This window comes from Perca fluviatilis, chromosome 8, assembly GCF_010015445.1.
Source record: "Perca fluviatilis chromosome 8, GENO_Pfluv_1.0, whole genome shotgun sequence".
Lineage (NCBI taxonomy): Eukaryota > Metazoa > Chordata > Actinopteri > Perciformes > Percidae > Perca > Perca fluviatilis.
In genome coordinates, this window is record NC_053119.1 from 32,145,302 (window position 1) to 32,160,349 (window position 15,048).

The 15,048-nt window shown below is 40.5% G+C and overlaps 1 protein-coding gene across 1 annotated transcript in view; it reads left to right on the forward strand.

Annotated features, from left to right (window-relative positions):
* The window catches only part of LOC120564412 (spondin-1-like), a 483,039-nt gene that overhangs the window by 407,579 nt on the left and 60,412 nt on the right, over window positions 1-15,048 (forward strand). The window contains exons 12-13 of the mRNA XM_039809345.1: window positions 7,622-7,792; window positions 9,991-10,158. Of these exons, the coding sequence (XP_039665279.1) occupies window positions 7,622-7,792; window positions 9,991-10,158 (339 nt within the window). The remainder of the gene's footprint in view (window positions 1-7,621; window positions 7,793-9,990; window positions 10,159-15,048) is intronic.

Here is a 15,048-nt window from a genome sequence, read left to right on the forward strand (position 1 = left end):
GAAACAGAGATGAGAGAGCAGCTCAGTGTGTCATAGGAAGGAAGGAACTTCCCCGGCAGTCTAGAATTATAATAGCATAACTAAAAGAGGCAGGTTAAAGAGAGGTGCCTGGTCGGGCTAGAACTCTCCCCAACCGGATCGGGCTGTACTGGCCTGCCTCCCTCTACTCTCGCTATATTATTGATTATATAATAAATAAAACATTATTACTGAAGAGGAGCAGATGGGCCAGGGTTAGGCCCGGACGCGCCAACTCTACTCCCTTAACTATAAGCTTTATCAAAGAGGAGGGTTTTCAGTTTACTCTTAAATGTGATGACGGTGTCTGCCCCTCGAACCCAAATTGGGAGCTGGTTCCACAGGAGCAGAGCCTGATAGCTGAAGGCTCTGGCCCCCAGTCTACTTTTAGAGACTCTAGGAACCACAAGTAGCTCTGCATTCTGGGAGCGTAGTGCTCTACTAGGACAATATGGTACTAAGAGCTCTTCTAGGTATGATGGTGCTTGACCATTTAGAGCTTTGTAGGTCAGGAGGAGGATTTTAAATTTGATCCTAGATTTCACAGGAAGCCAGTGCAGAGAAGCCAATACAGGAGAAATATGATCTCTTCTCTTAGTTCTCGTCAGAACACGTGCTGCAGCATTCTGGATCAGCTGGAGAGTCTTAAGGGACTTAATCATCTTCTTTTTGAGGGGAGCAACGGAGTCTAAAGTCGTCCGTACGCAGGTCGTAGCACCGTCTGCAAATGTATCAATTTGAGAGGGACTGAGGTTAACATAAAGGTCCTCTGTTATGTTAAGGCATGACAAAGAGTCAAATGCTGTTGGAATATCTTCCTTAAATTTAGCTATAGCACTGTCAGATAGGCATCTAGTGTAGAAGTTTTTATCTAATTTAGTATAGTCAGGTAGTAAGAATTCAAAAGTAATTAAAGAATGATCTGATAATACCGAATTCTGCGGAAATATTATTAAATCCTCAATTTCAATACCATATGCCAGCACAAGGTCGAGGGTGTGGTTAAAACAGTGCGTCGCCTTGTGCACACTCTGACTGAAACCGATTGAATCCAATAATGAGTTGAAAGCAGTGCTAAGGCTATCATTGTCAACGTCCACATGGATATTAAAATCACCTACAATAAGTACTTTGTCTGATTTAAGGACTAAACATAATAAAAACTCTGAGAATTCAGATAAAAATTCAGAATACGGACCTGGAGCCCTGTAAATGACAACGAATATAATTGGCTGTAATGTTTTCCATTTTGGATGTTGAAGATTAAGAACAAGACTCTCAAACAAGTTATAATTTAGTTTAGGTTTAGGATTAATTAACAGGCTTGAATCAAAGATGGCATTAATATGACTGGGAGGAGTGGCATAGTCCATCTAATTTTCCTATTTTGTTCTATCGTTGCAGTCATTTTAATTCTAATTAGGTTGTTAAGTATAGCGCATCTTTTGTTTACCTTTGATTTAACCGATCTGAGCCAGGGGAAAGACCCAGGTGGGATGAATGCCGTCTCTCCTAATCAGACCAGGCTTTCCCCAGAACTCCCTCCAGTTATTCACATAGCCCACATCATTAGCTGGGCACCACCCTGACAACCAGCGGTGGAAGGATGACGTACGGCTGTACATTTCATCACTGGTCAGGTTTGGCAGGGGTCCAGAGAAAACTACAGAGTCCGACATTGTCTTTGCATATGCACAAAGTGACTCAACATTCATTTTAGTGATCTCCAATTTACGACCATTACCACCTACGTGAAGTATGATCTTACTGTATTTACGGTTCTTTTTAGCCAGCAGCTTTAGATGGGATTCTATATCGCCCACTCTAGCCCCGGGGACACATATGACCGCAGCCGCTGGGGCCGCCGGCTTCACATGTCACAGTATAAAGCTCCCAATAACCAGAATTGGCTTCTCAGCGGGTGTATCACTGGTTTAGATCTAACGCTACGCTTCCCTCGGACAGTCACCCACTCGCCCGGCTGCTCAGGGTCTGCCGGGGGACTGCTAGCAGAAGCTACAGAAGCTACACTATGTTGGCCCGCATCAACTATGTGGCGCTGGCTAGCTACGGAAGCATATGATTCTGATTCCATGATGCGGAGCCGTGCCTCAAACTCACTAAGCCTTGCCTCCAGAGCAGCGAATATACTACATTTATTACATGTATCGTTATCACTAAAGGAGGCAGAGGAATAGCTAAACATTTGACACACAGAGCAAGAGAGCGCAGGAGAAGGAGAGGAATTAGCCATTGCTAATGGCTAAGCTAAAGTAGCTAACAGCGTTTTAACATCTGTAAGATGTCTGTAAGAAGTCGCTGTAACGGAAGCGAAGTATAAGTGCTTGAGTAGAACAATTGTAATTAAAATGCAATCCAGGCAAATAGCCGCTAATTTAGACAATAAAGCAGAGTTGAGTAAGTTTTTGCTGGAGCAGCAAACTAGCGTTTGGAACACGGGAACACCGGAAGTGACAATACGCTTACCGTACACGTCCGTCAGGATAGATCAGGCGTCAATCGCACAAAAGCCCAAAAACATATATCAGACATATTTAGAACAGTTGTGGAATCCCACCATAACAGATATATGGAGGATGCACAACCCTACTAGCAAAGATTACACCTTCTTTTCCACACGTCACCTCACCCACTCCCGCATTGATTTTATTTTGTGCTCCAGTGAGCTTAAGGCAATGTTCCACACGATAGCAATAGAACCAGCAATTCTGTCTGATCACAATGCGCTGATAACCACATTCCATTGTGATATGTTAGGAGAAAGGCTAGGAGATGGCAATTTAATAATTCTCTTCTCCAGAACACAGCTTTTGATGCAGAATTTAAAGCCAAACTGGCTGAGTTTATATCAATCAATGCCGACAATACCGTTTCTGACCCTGCATTTATCTGGCAGGCAACTAAAGGATTTCTTAGAGATTTCACATCTTCTTTCGCGGTCAACTTGAAGAGGAAAATACAGGCAAGGATTGCAGAGTTGGAAGAACGCTGTAAATCTTTAGAGCAGTCTCTTAAGACTTGTTTTTCTAAATCTACACATACTCTTCTAGTCATGAGTCGAACAGAGCTGAATGATCTGCTAAGAAGGGGAGCTGAGTTCATTATGCACAGAGTGAGGCAAAATTATTATTTTAATGGCTGTAAACCAAGCAAATTGCTTAAAACAAAGCAAATCCAGAGCTACTATCAACAGCATCTGCACAGACCGAGGTATCTCAAATCAGCGCCACTTTCCAATCCTTTTATTCAAAGTTGTATTCAATTCAATTTTATTTATAGTATCAAATCATAACAAGAGTTATCTCAAGACACTTTACAGATAGAGTAGGTCTAGACCACTTACAATTCAATTTACAAAGACCCAACAATTCCAGTAATTCCCCCAAGAGCCCAAGAGCAAGCATTTAGTGCGACAATGGTGAGGAAAAACTTCCTTTTAGGGAGAAACCTCGGGTGGTGAGGAAAACTTTCTTTTAGGGAGAAACCTCGGACAGACCGAGGCTCTTGGTAGGCGGTGTCTGATGATGCTGGTTGGGGGTGTGATGAACAGTGGCAATAATAGTCACAATAAACATAATGGAACTATGACTAGAAATAGTAGTTGTAGTAGTTCATGGTGTAGCAGGGCACTGCAGGGCGTTACATGGTGTAGCAGGGTGTAGCAGGGTGTGGAGCAGGACTACGGCAACAGCTGCAACCATGATTTAGGTGCCACCCTTATCCAAGGAAAACTGCTGGGCGACAAAAAACACATGGGCTCCGGGGAATAAGCTCCGGAGAGCTAGGTTAGCATTTCTGGGACATGAATGCACACAGATAGAAAGCAAGAGGAGAGAGGAGCTCAGTATGTCAAAAGAAGGAGTCCCCCGGCAGTCTAAAACTATAACAGCATAATTAAGAGCTGGTACAAAGCAAACCTGAGCCAGTTCTATAAGGGTTGGTAGATGAATCTGATGACTATGAAGAGAAGCAGAGAAGAGAAGGGGTGCCGTGTCTGTAGCATTACACCCTCCCCCACCGGTCTAGGTGAACGCTGCAACTCCTCACTCCCTAACTATAAGCTTCATCATAGAGGAGAGTTTTAAGTTTACTCTTAAATGTAGTGACGGTGTCTGCCTCCCGAACACAGACCGGTAGATGGTTCCACAGGAGAGGAGCCTGAGAGCTGAAGGCTCTGGCTCCCATTCTACTTTTAGAGACTCTAGGAACCACGAGTAGCTCTGCATTCTGGGAGCGCAATGCTCTAGTGGGACAATAAGGTACTATGAGCTCTTCAAGATATGATGGTGCTTGACCATTTAGTGCTTTGTAGGTCAGGAAAAGGATTTTAAATTCAATCCTGGATTTTACAGGAAGCCAATGCAGAGAAGATAATACAGGAGAAATATGATCTCTTTTCTTAGTTCTTGTCAGAACATGCGCTGCAGCATTCTATAAGCTGGAGAGTCTTAAGGGACTTATTTGAGCAACCTGATAGCAAGGAATTACACTAGTCCAGCCTGAAAGTAACAAATGCATGGACTAGTTTTTCAGCATCGTTTTGAGACAGAATGTGCCTAATTTTGGCAATGTTATGAAGGTGAACAAAGGCTGTTCTTGAGGTTTGTTTTAAAGGATATATCCTGATCAAAAATAACTCCTAGATTTCTGACAATAGTGCTGGAGGCCAGGGCAATACCATCCAGAGTTGCTATATCTTTAGATAATAAGGTTTGGAGGTGTTTGGGGCCCAACACAATAACTTCAGTTTTGTTAGAGTTTAACATCAGAAAATTGTAGGTCATCCATGATTTTATATATTTAATGCATGCTTGAAGTTTAACTAACTGACTGGTTTTGTCTGGCTTGATTGATAGGTATAATTGGGTGTCATCCGCATAACAGTGAAAGTTAATTGAGTGTTCCCTAATAATATTGCCTAGAGAAAGAATAGAATTGGTCCAAGCACTGAGCCTTCCGGAATGCCATGGCTTACTTTAGAGTGCAAGGAGGATTCATCATTAACATGAACAAATTGAGATTGATCAGAGAAATAGGACTTAAACCAGCTTCCTTTAATGTCAACTACATTTTCCAGTCTCTGTAACAGGATGGTATGGTCAAAAGTGTTGAATGCAGCACTAAGATCTAGTAAGACAAGTATGGAGACAAGTCCTTTGTCTGAAGCAGTTAGGTCGTTAGTAATTTTCAACAGTGCCATCTCTGTGCTATGATGCATTCGATAATTCATAATGAAGTGTTAACCACGGGTAACGCTTCTTTAAGTAGCCTCGTTGGGATGGGGTCTAAGAGTCAGGGAGATGGCTTAGGTGTAAAGACCTTTAACATTTTTTTTTTGTTTGTTTTTTTGATTTCTTCATTTAAAAAGGGATTTTTTGATTTGATTTATTTAATTGTAAGAGAGTGCCTTACACATGATAAAAGGACATCAAATACAATCGAGGATAAAAACACAAAGTCCAAGACTTATTTCCATTGTGGTCCTCAACAAACATCAGGACAAGACAAGATACTTAATGACATAACATAAAAACATTTTCTTAAATAAATAAAAATAGTAACTTGCCCTTTAATCTATTCCGCAACCCTCTTTAGTAACCAGACCTTGATGCTCTTTTTAAAAGAGTTCAGGCTGGAAATGGCTTTAATATGACGATCCCCCATATAGGCAAAGGTTCCTTTCCCTAACACTGTCTTAAATTTATAAGGACACAGGTCAGATATGCTGCCACAAGTATTAATATTGTGTGTGTCCTTTACCTTAGTTATAAGACACGACAAAAAAATTGGGACACTACCAAACAATATTTTCTGAATCATGGTCAGTCTTAACATAGAAAATGTAGTGACAGCATATTGTCAACCAGCCAGTTGTTTACAGAAGATAGCTCTGAGCTCAGGGTACTCTCTAGTGTGGATTGTTGTTTATGAGACATTAAAAGTGCCGAGTCATCAGTGTACAAAAATAGTTCACATGAACAGGAGTCTGCCATATCATTAATGTATGTTAAAAATAAGGACAGTCTGAGGATACTTCCTTGTGGAACGCCACATTCAACTACACTAGGGTCAGACAGTACTCCCCCTAAAACCACCAATTGTTCCCTCCCTGATAGGTAAGCCCTAAACCACCTACAGGTGGAGCTGTCTGCCCCCAAGGCCTCCAGTTTGGCAATCAGTCTGTCATGATTGACCGTATCAAATGCACATTAATCAACATGAGTTGAAACCGCCGGTATTTGCGAGCCGCCATTGCGAGTCCACTGCGCCACTGATTTAAATCCACGTGTCCCGCTCAATTGTCCGATATCTACTCCTTTTCTCTGGGCCGTATCTCCTGAGAGAGCTCCAGCCAGCGTGCAGCGGGGTCTGACAGTCCAGGCAGAAAGCCAACGATCCGGGCAGGCACTGTGCCGCTGTCAACGGCAAACTGTGGAGCTCCTGAACTCCGAAACAGTCGTACTAAATTTGCAATTAGCCATCAATTTTTGTAAAACGGCCCATATTTGAGCTTTATATAGTTGATTTATCTCATAAAAAAGTCTCAGAAGCGAATTTAGTAATGCAACAGCAGATGAAAAATGTATAAAATGTCTGAGATTTGTGCAACCTAGATTTAGAAGACTAACTGACATCAGATCAGTTAGTGGCCTATGTAAATTTTGGGCATTACAAAGTTAGAAGGTAGAACCAAATAAGAGAGTTGAGAAGTTGACATCAACTTTTAGCTTTATTCAGATTTGCCCGTTTTCAGAGGCAGTTTCAAATTGTCAGATTTGCAGAGGAAAGAGGTGTCAATGGGATTTTGAGGTTCTATGTATGTCCTATTCACCCACCAAACCGTTTTTCAACTATGACAAGGTAAAATCGGTTTTGCATTCTATCACCCCTTTAAAGGGAAATTAGACTCTCTGTAAGTGAAGAATAGGGAGATCTTGAAGCGCCATGCTGGCTTATAGTGATAAATTACAACAGAGTGGAACCTTGTTAAGCCAGAGAAGCTGCAGATCACTTTTCAGATGAAACAACCCTGGGTCATACATTTTGACTTTTACTACCTCAGGCTCATGCTGTAAATACGACTGCCCCTCATGCAACTTGCCTTGTTAAAAGAGAGTTAAAGCAGTTTCTGAGGAAGAGCTTTTTGAAAATGGCACCTTCAGCTTTGAGACAATTTAACAGACTTTTATTAGGGCCTAAAGTCGGCCAGCGAATAGGATTATTAGGGCACATGTACCGACAATGTTAAGTTTGGTATTATTCTTATTAGGGCCTGAGCACGGAAGTGGGAGGAACCTATTTTTTTTGTAAAGATTGTTTTTCTGCTGCACAATCACATTTTGAGGGATTTGGGATGCTCAAAAACCTACCAAAATTGGCACACATACAGTACACATATAAAGTACAGCTAGCACTAGGCAACATGACAAAGTCATGACTTCGAGAGTAAAGATAATATTTGAGATAAACTGAGACCAATTTATAAACCACTTATTGTGTTTTGCCCTCTGAAAAAAGCAGTCCTGTCAGGATGCTCTTCTAACAGTATCTGTTGCTACTTGTTTTTTCTTTTCCTGTGTAGAGCCCTCAACGTGTATGATGTCGGAGTGGATCAGCTGGTCTGCCTGCAGTGTGTCCTGTGGGATGGGGACGAGGTCTAGAGAGCGATATGTCAAACAGTATCCTGAGGATGGCTTGCTCTGCCAGCTCCAAACTGAGGAGATAGAGAAGTGTGTTGTCAACGATGAATGCTGTGAGTCTTAATGCATTGCTGTGTGCATTTGTGACTGTGTATTTTTCTCATTATAACATACTATTTATCACATTATAACATGAAAGGTTTCACGTGATTACAAAAACTTATCACATTATTAAGTAAAACTTTTCATGTAATAACAATTTATAGTGTTGTAAAATGTTACGTTTCATGTTATAACGTAATAATGTATCTTATTAGAACATGAAACTTTTCACCTGGGTCGAATATTGGACAAGTTACCGTTATCAGCTGAATAGCTTAGTGCAGGCGCTAATGGATCCGAGTGTCTCTTGTACATTACCCCACTAATAATGCCCGAAATGATACCAAACTTCTACACTAGTACAAATTATGTTATGCAATCCTAAAACGATGGATTGTAAAGTTTGTAAGTATACCAGAAGTTTATGTAAATAACACTTGCCTGCTGGCTTCTGCTCTCTGCTGCTGTTGTTGTTGCTGCTGTAAGACGAGTGCTTAGGGACGTCTACAAATTACCTTTTTTTAAAAAGAGATACAACAAAAATATTTATTAATTTAACTTATTTGTTAAAGTAAGTGCTGTAGTATAACTAGCAGGATACAAGTTATAATTGAGGTAAGTTTGGAGACATTACATTATTTAATCATTAAATTAATAAATATTTTTGTTGTATCGCTTTTCGGTGTTGTAATTTGTAGACGGCCCTAAGCACTCAGTAGCAGTAGCAGCAGCAGCAGCAGCAGCAGTAGAGACGAGAAGCCAACAGGCAAGTGTTATTTACATAAATTTCTGGTGTACTTACAAACTTTACAATCCATCGTTTTATGAATGCATAACCTATTTGTACTAGTGTAGAAGTTTGGTATCATTTCGGGCATTATTAGTGGGGTAATGTACAAGAGACACTCTCGGATCCGTTAGCCCCTGTGCTAAGCTATTCAGCTGATAACGCTAACTCGTCCAATGTTCGACCCAGGGGAAAAAAGCTTCTGGGGGGGTGTTTGGCTCGAGGTCATGGTGCAAAGGACCCCAGGGTGAAATTACCCCGAACCATCACTTTAAGTTCTACTTCATGCTTGGACTTAGACTCATTCTTCCGTCTCTATGTGAAAAAAAAGAACATACATAATAATGATGATAAATATTGTCTGAAATGGAGCAACTTATTTGACTTCAGCAGCCCTAAGTGGCAATGTGTGGTTCTAATCCCTTTTTCGCTCATTATTAGGACCATTAGAAGGCCCTATTGGAACTGAAGGAATTATTTTTCTTATCATTCCTTCGTCCGGCCTTTTGGAGGGGCTTAACATACTCAAAAACTCACCAAAATTGGCGGTCGCATCAAATCTGGTGAAAATTTACGTATTTTAAGGGTTTCGGGAATAGCTGCCCAAAAATGGCTCGCTAGTGCCCCCTACAAATACAAAAAATTGAGCCCCCGTTTCTTGTACACTATTGTGTGAGGTATCATTGAACTCAACAGACAGTTCCGTTTTCATTGGTGATGGTTTGGCCCGCCCCCTATGTTTAAGCCACGCCCCTTTCATAACTGGTGACCTGTTTAAGGTAGAGTCTTATGAGAGGTATCAATGAATTCAGCAGAGGCTTCCTTATTCATTGGTGATGGTTTGGCCCGCCCCCCTATTGCTTAAGACACGCCCCTTTCATAACTGGTGACCCGTTTAAGAGTCTTGTGTGAGGTATTATTGAACTCAGCAGGGAGTTCCCTTTTCATTGGTGACAATTTGTGGTGTCTTGAGTGCCGCGCAAATGCAAGGTCCCAAGGAGCGACGTCCGCTAGTAACCCCGTCGCGCGCAGAGGGGCTGGCAACAGGAAATGCGCCTTATATGACAAGCATCCAATTTACATGAAACTTATAATGTGTGGTCGACATGTTATACTGAGCCGCCCCCTATACTTTAACCACGCCCACTTACTCAGGCCCATTTCATAACATTTTAACCGTTTAAGGTAGAGTCTTGTGTGAGGGGTCATTGAACTCAGCAGAGAGTTCCTTCTTCATTGGTAATGGTTTGGCCCGCCCCTTATGCTTAAGCCACGCCCCCTTTCATAGCATTTCAACCGTTTAAGGTATACCCTTGTGTGAGGGGTCATTGAACTCTGCAGAGTTTAAGGCGCGAGGGACCATCCAACGCTGCTTGCAGCTTTAATTGATATTGTTTTTTGGGTATTTTCCCTTCTCTACAGCACCAAGCACCTGTGTGGTGACTGAGTGGGCTGAGTGGGATCCCTGCAGCATCACCTGTGGCTTAGGTATGAGAAGACGTGAACGCATGGTTAAGATGCCTCCTACAGATGGATCAATGTGTAAGACCGAGGTGTCCGAGGTGGAGAAATGCATGATGCCAGAATGTCGTAAGTAATATTTATCCTTTCGTATTTTTTTCTTTTTTTTAACACTTTTATTTCCTTTTATCAAACAAAGGACATGTCATTCCAAGTTATACAAATAAACAGAAAGATAAGTAATACCGGGCAGAGAACAGAAACAAAAAACAAAAAAATCTGAAAGACAGATCACACATAAAAAAAAGGACCAAACAAAGCAAAATAAAAATACAACAACCACGTGCATCCTAGTCTGTTTAAGCAAATAGGACAGATCACCAGTAAATGCATGAGTTTATAGTTCAAGGCTGGGTAAATTATTCACAGTTTGTTAATAGATCCCAGATTTTGTAAAATCTCCTTGTACAGCCATTGAGATTGCACCAGATTTTTTTCTAACTTGACGTTCATCATCAAATCTTTTTTCTAAGATACATTTTTTATTTGGTTTTTCATTATAAACAATAACAACAGAACAGACAAACACACTTGAACAAGAACAACCCCCCTCTCCCACCCTCCACGTTCTCGAGGAAAAGAAAGAAAAAACAAACAAACAAACAAACAAAAACAAAAACAGAAATCACACCTTGCCTAGTCGCCCTCCTCTACTTCGTGATGCTGAGGTCATTAGGACTGATACCTGTGCTGCTGCACCTTTCCATAGGTCTATAGTCGATAGTTTGGCTTTGTTAATCTTTGCTGTAGAGAGCTCAAGAATAACTATGTCCAGAAAATACGCCAACCACTATTTTATACAAAGCGAGGGGGGAGGGGGGGGAATCATCAAATCTTTAATCCATTCGTTATGTGAAGGAAGAAATACATCCTTCCATTGAAATAGTATGGAAGGTGTAGCTAACAGAGGTTAAAAGGCAATTACCTTCTGTAAATGAGCAGGAAGATTGGAATCCTCTGAGAATGCATAATATTACGGCCATAAGACTTGGAGATAGTGTCAAAAAGGATGACCAGAAAGGTTAACGTTTTGGGCAAGACCAGAACATATGGTAAATGGTCGCTGTGGTCTGTTTGCACCTGTCACATATAGGGCTTAGGTGTGGGGATAGTCTGGCAAGTTTAGCTTTAAAAAGTGTAGCCAGTGCAATACTTAACTGTATTAACACAAACTGTATTAAGGCATGTCTTGAGCATATAGAAGAGGAATGAATGCTAGAATTAGCCATGTCCCATTCATCATCCGAGAGCGGGCCACCTAGATCAATTTCCCATTTTTCCCGAATATGAGATATAGAGGGATTATATATTTTCATGATCTAAGTACAAATCATTGAAAATCTACCTGTATTTAACGTATTGACCCCTTAACAAAGAATCCAGGCAAGATAGTGTGGGGATAGTTGGAAAATTAGCTAACTTTTTGCGTGCAAAGTCCTAATTTGTAAGTAATGAAAAAAGTAAATATTAGTATTGAATTTTCTGGATATTTGTTCAAAGCTGGCAAAAGTGCCAAGTATACAAGTCCCCAATACTATGTATACCCATGTCATACCAAATTTGGAAGCCTTTGTCTAATAATGGTTGAAAGAGGTGATTATTTATTATTATTATAGACTATATATAAATGTTCTGAATACCCACACATTTTTTTTGCTGTTTAACAATGCATAGTGATTGGGTTACAATTATATTTCCATTAATATTATTGATTAGTGATGGCAGCCTTTGCTTGTTGCTTTTGAACAGTGTCCTTTGCTGCTGATGGTTGTCTTCACTGTGGTGGTTGACCTCATGATAGCCACTTCAGGCCATTTACTGTGTGCGTCAAAAGCTGCAACAAACATTCTGTCTTCAAATGGACCTGCAAACTCTATGTGCACACTGTACTTTTAGCTATGTATTCAATCTCTTGTCCATGTTTGTCCACCAAAAATAGCTTCTTGCTATCTTCTTCATTCTCATTATTTCACTGTGTCCTGCATGAAGTTGCTGCAATATTTTGGTTTGGAGTGAAAAGGGAATAATCCCTCTCCTCCCCCAAAGCAAACATCCTGACTGAACTGACAGTCCTGACCGTTTTCCAACAAAGGCCTTTAAGTTTGCGTCATCACCAGCAGGTTGGCCCTTGACAATCATGTCAATCAATGACAGAAGACAACACAGGGTCAGTTCTGGTCTCCTTTTTTACCTGAACAGCTAAAACCAACCCAGTGTCACGTCAGTTCGTGATGGCATTACGAAATTAAATCTATTAGAACGTGATACCCTCACGTTATTTTGAAGATTTACGTGTTGGGGTCACGTTTTTTATACTAATGTATTTCAATGAGAAGCATCTTACGTAATCACAGCACGAAACTTTCTGCCAGTCGGGCTGCAGCAGAGAAGCTGGATACAGCTTTGATATTATTGGTATTTTTAGCCCAATAACCGCTGTTTTAATCAACATTTATTCACCAGATCTTATCACGGTTTATATGTATTTCTTTTAATGTTATTATTTCGGTCTATTTCGGCCAGGGAAGCTGGATTGCTTTGTTGTTTATTGATATTTTTAAAACTATAACGCTACATCTTTCAACATGTATTTAGCTGTTATCATGGTATGCATTTCTTTATTTTAATAATATTATTTCGGTCTTATTACCGGTAAATATTACAGTAAATAAGACAGAACAGTAGGTTACGATATGAGCGAGCTGGGCGCATTCAAAGCCGATGTCCCACGATGCAATGCGGGCATTCATTCACAGAATCAGACAGCGATCAGCGGGTCTTTAACGCCTGTATCCCTTCAATGTAGCTACGTTAGGGATCATGTAGAGCGTTGTTATAGCGATTACAACAACGGCAGGGTGATCAGGACCCCGACGCCAATCTTCTTTCAGCGGATCGATTTATAGCTCTCCTCCAGAGGGAACAGAACTGCGTCCATGGCAACGCTATGCTATGCATGGCAACGTTGTGTTATACTTAGCAACGGTCCGTTATCAAGAAAATAAAAGACCGTATTCTACATTAGAATTCAAGCAAGCCATGTAATAAATATAATATATATAATCAGTGGTTTTGTCACCAGCAACAACGTGTTGCTCAGTTATGTTCCAGTAAGTTATGCACCGTTTAAAAAATCCGCTGAAGACTCGAGTGACGTCGTAATTACCGCTCGGCGGGTAGAAAAGATACAAATACATAATATTCGTAATATTGATGTTTTTGTCTAACGTTGTATTTGAGGAGTTAAACAATAAACATAGCAATAATAATAAAATACAGTTTCATGTATTTGTCTCATGTACTGTTAGCTCAGCCGGCCGGCGGGCGGCATCAATCTGAAATGGAACGAAGCCGAACACGTCCTCCCACCCACCCCGGAAGAACTACAAGTGCTCAAGCTTTGTAACAGATTCTGGGCCGCGTCTATAGTGGGAGTTGTAGTTTTTAAATATATTGGTATATTTCTCATATGTAGAAGTTGGTAGTGTAGAATTTTGGATACACCCTGGGTTTTTTTGGGATGGGGAACACACTGGTGTCATCAGATTTTAAAAATCGAATCGTTAAATAGGTGAAAATAGCTTATTACCATATTTGACAGTGCTTACAGTAGGTAAACTTTGGTGACCATATCTACATGATAGCTGAGGTCCAGAGCTTTCTATAACAGCTGGTCTTATGTGTGGAGCACCTTCTGTTGCTAAATGACAAGCCTTCAAACATGGACTGGGTTCAAGGTTCAGAGGTCAATATTTCAAAGCAGGAATAATGTATCCTCTTCAGACTGACATATGTTACTCTCCAGGTTGAGACCTTTCCAACGATGTGTTTGCTATAGTCCTACGACAAGGTTTTAATTTTCACATATAATAGGGACCATTTTGCAAGCAATACTTTATTATCCCCAGAGGGATATTTGCCTTGAGTTAAAATGCTTCAAAAATAACACTTGACATATTGTTTTATCAGCATACAGATGACATACTTATGATAAAAAAACATAAAAAAGTGATATGGAGTCAGATTGAAGCACATCACACAGCCACAATCTATTGCTCATCTTTCACAAACAGTGAGCAACACACAACCATATGCATCATATCATGAAGCTATTCCCCTGCAGCCTCAAGCAACATTATTTTAACTTTGAATTGAGGTAGGTCCAAATTAGGGCTATAGTTTAGAATTATTTAGTTTACATTAGGGTACCCATTTCTTCTGTTAGAGGATAGAGCTACTTGGCATGGAGAATAAAGATTGATCAGACCATATTCTCTGTGCTCCCCTTACAAGTAAGCTTTAAATGAGATGTTTTTAGATATTGCTGACATATTAAAATGCTCTGTAATGCAGCCTTGTATAACATAAACCATCTGATTCACTGTGAGTGTCTGCTCTAAATGATAAGACACACTTTCAACACGGGCCTTCCAGCCAAAGGTGTTGTCCATACACACACCAAGGTGCCTGTAGGAGCAGAGCCCATTGATTGGTTCATCATTTATGACCTCTGATACCCTCTGACCCATGTCACGACCAACTCCTCATTTTGTGAAATGGTTGAATGAGATTGTTGGTTTGGCACCACATTCTGGTCTCTATTTTAGCAGAATATGCAAAAGTACTTGTGTCTGTGTGCAGTAGGCTGAGGTAGAAGTGTGCCAAAAATGCCAAAACACTTTTGTGTACACGTACCCATTCAAAGCTATATACATCTCTGTGAACAAAAACCTCAGCAAAAATCTGCTTAAAATGCTTCCTAAAACTAGCCCCTTCTTAATTTTGAAAAGGTAGTCTCAGTAAAGGCTGAGTTTATAGCTACAAGCTGTACTGTAACCATGCTGATTGATATCAGGATCATCTTCTGAATATAATAATTAATGATAGGCCTACCATAAATTTTTACTAATAATACAGTGTGATTTAAATCAAATTAAGTCCCATACATAAATATCCTTA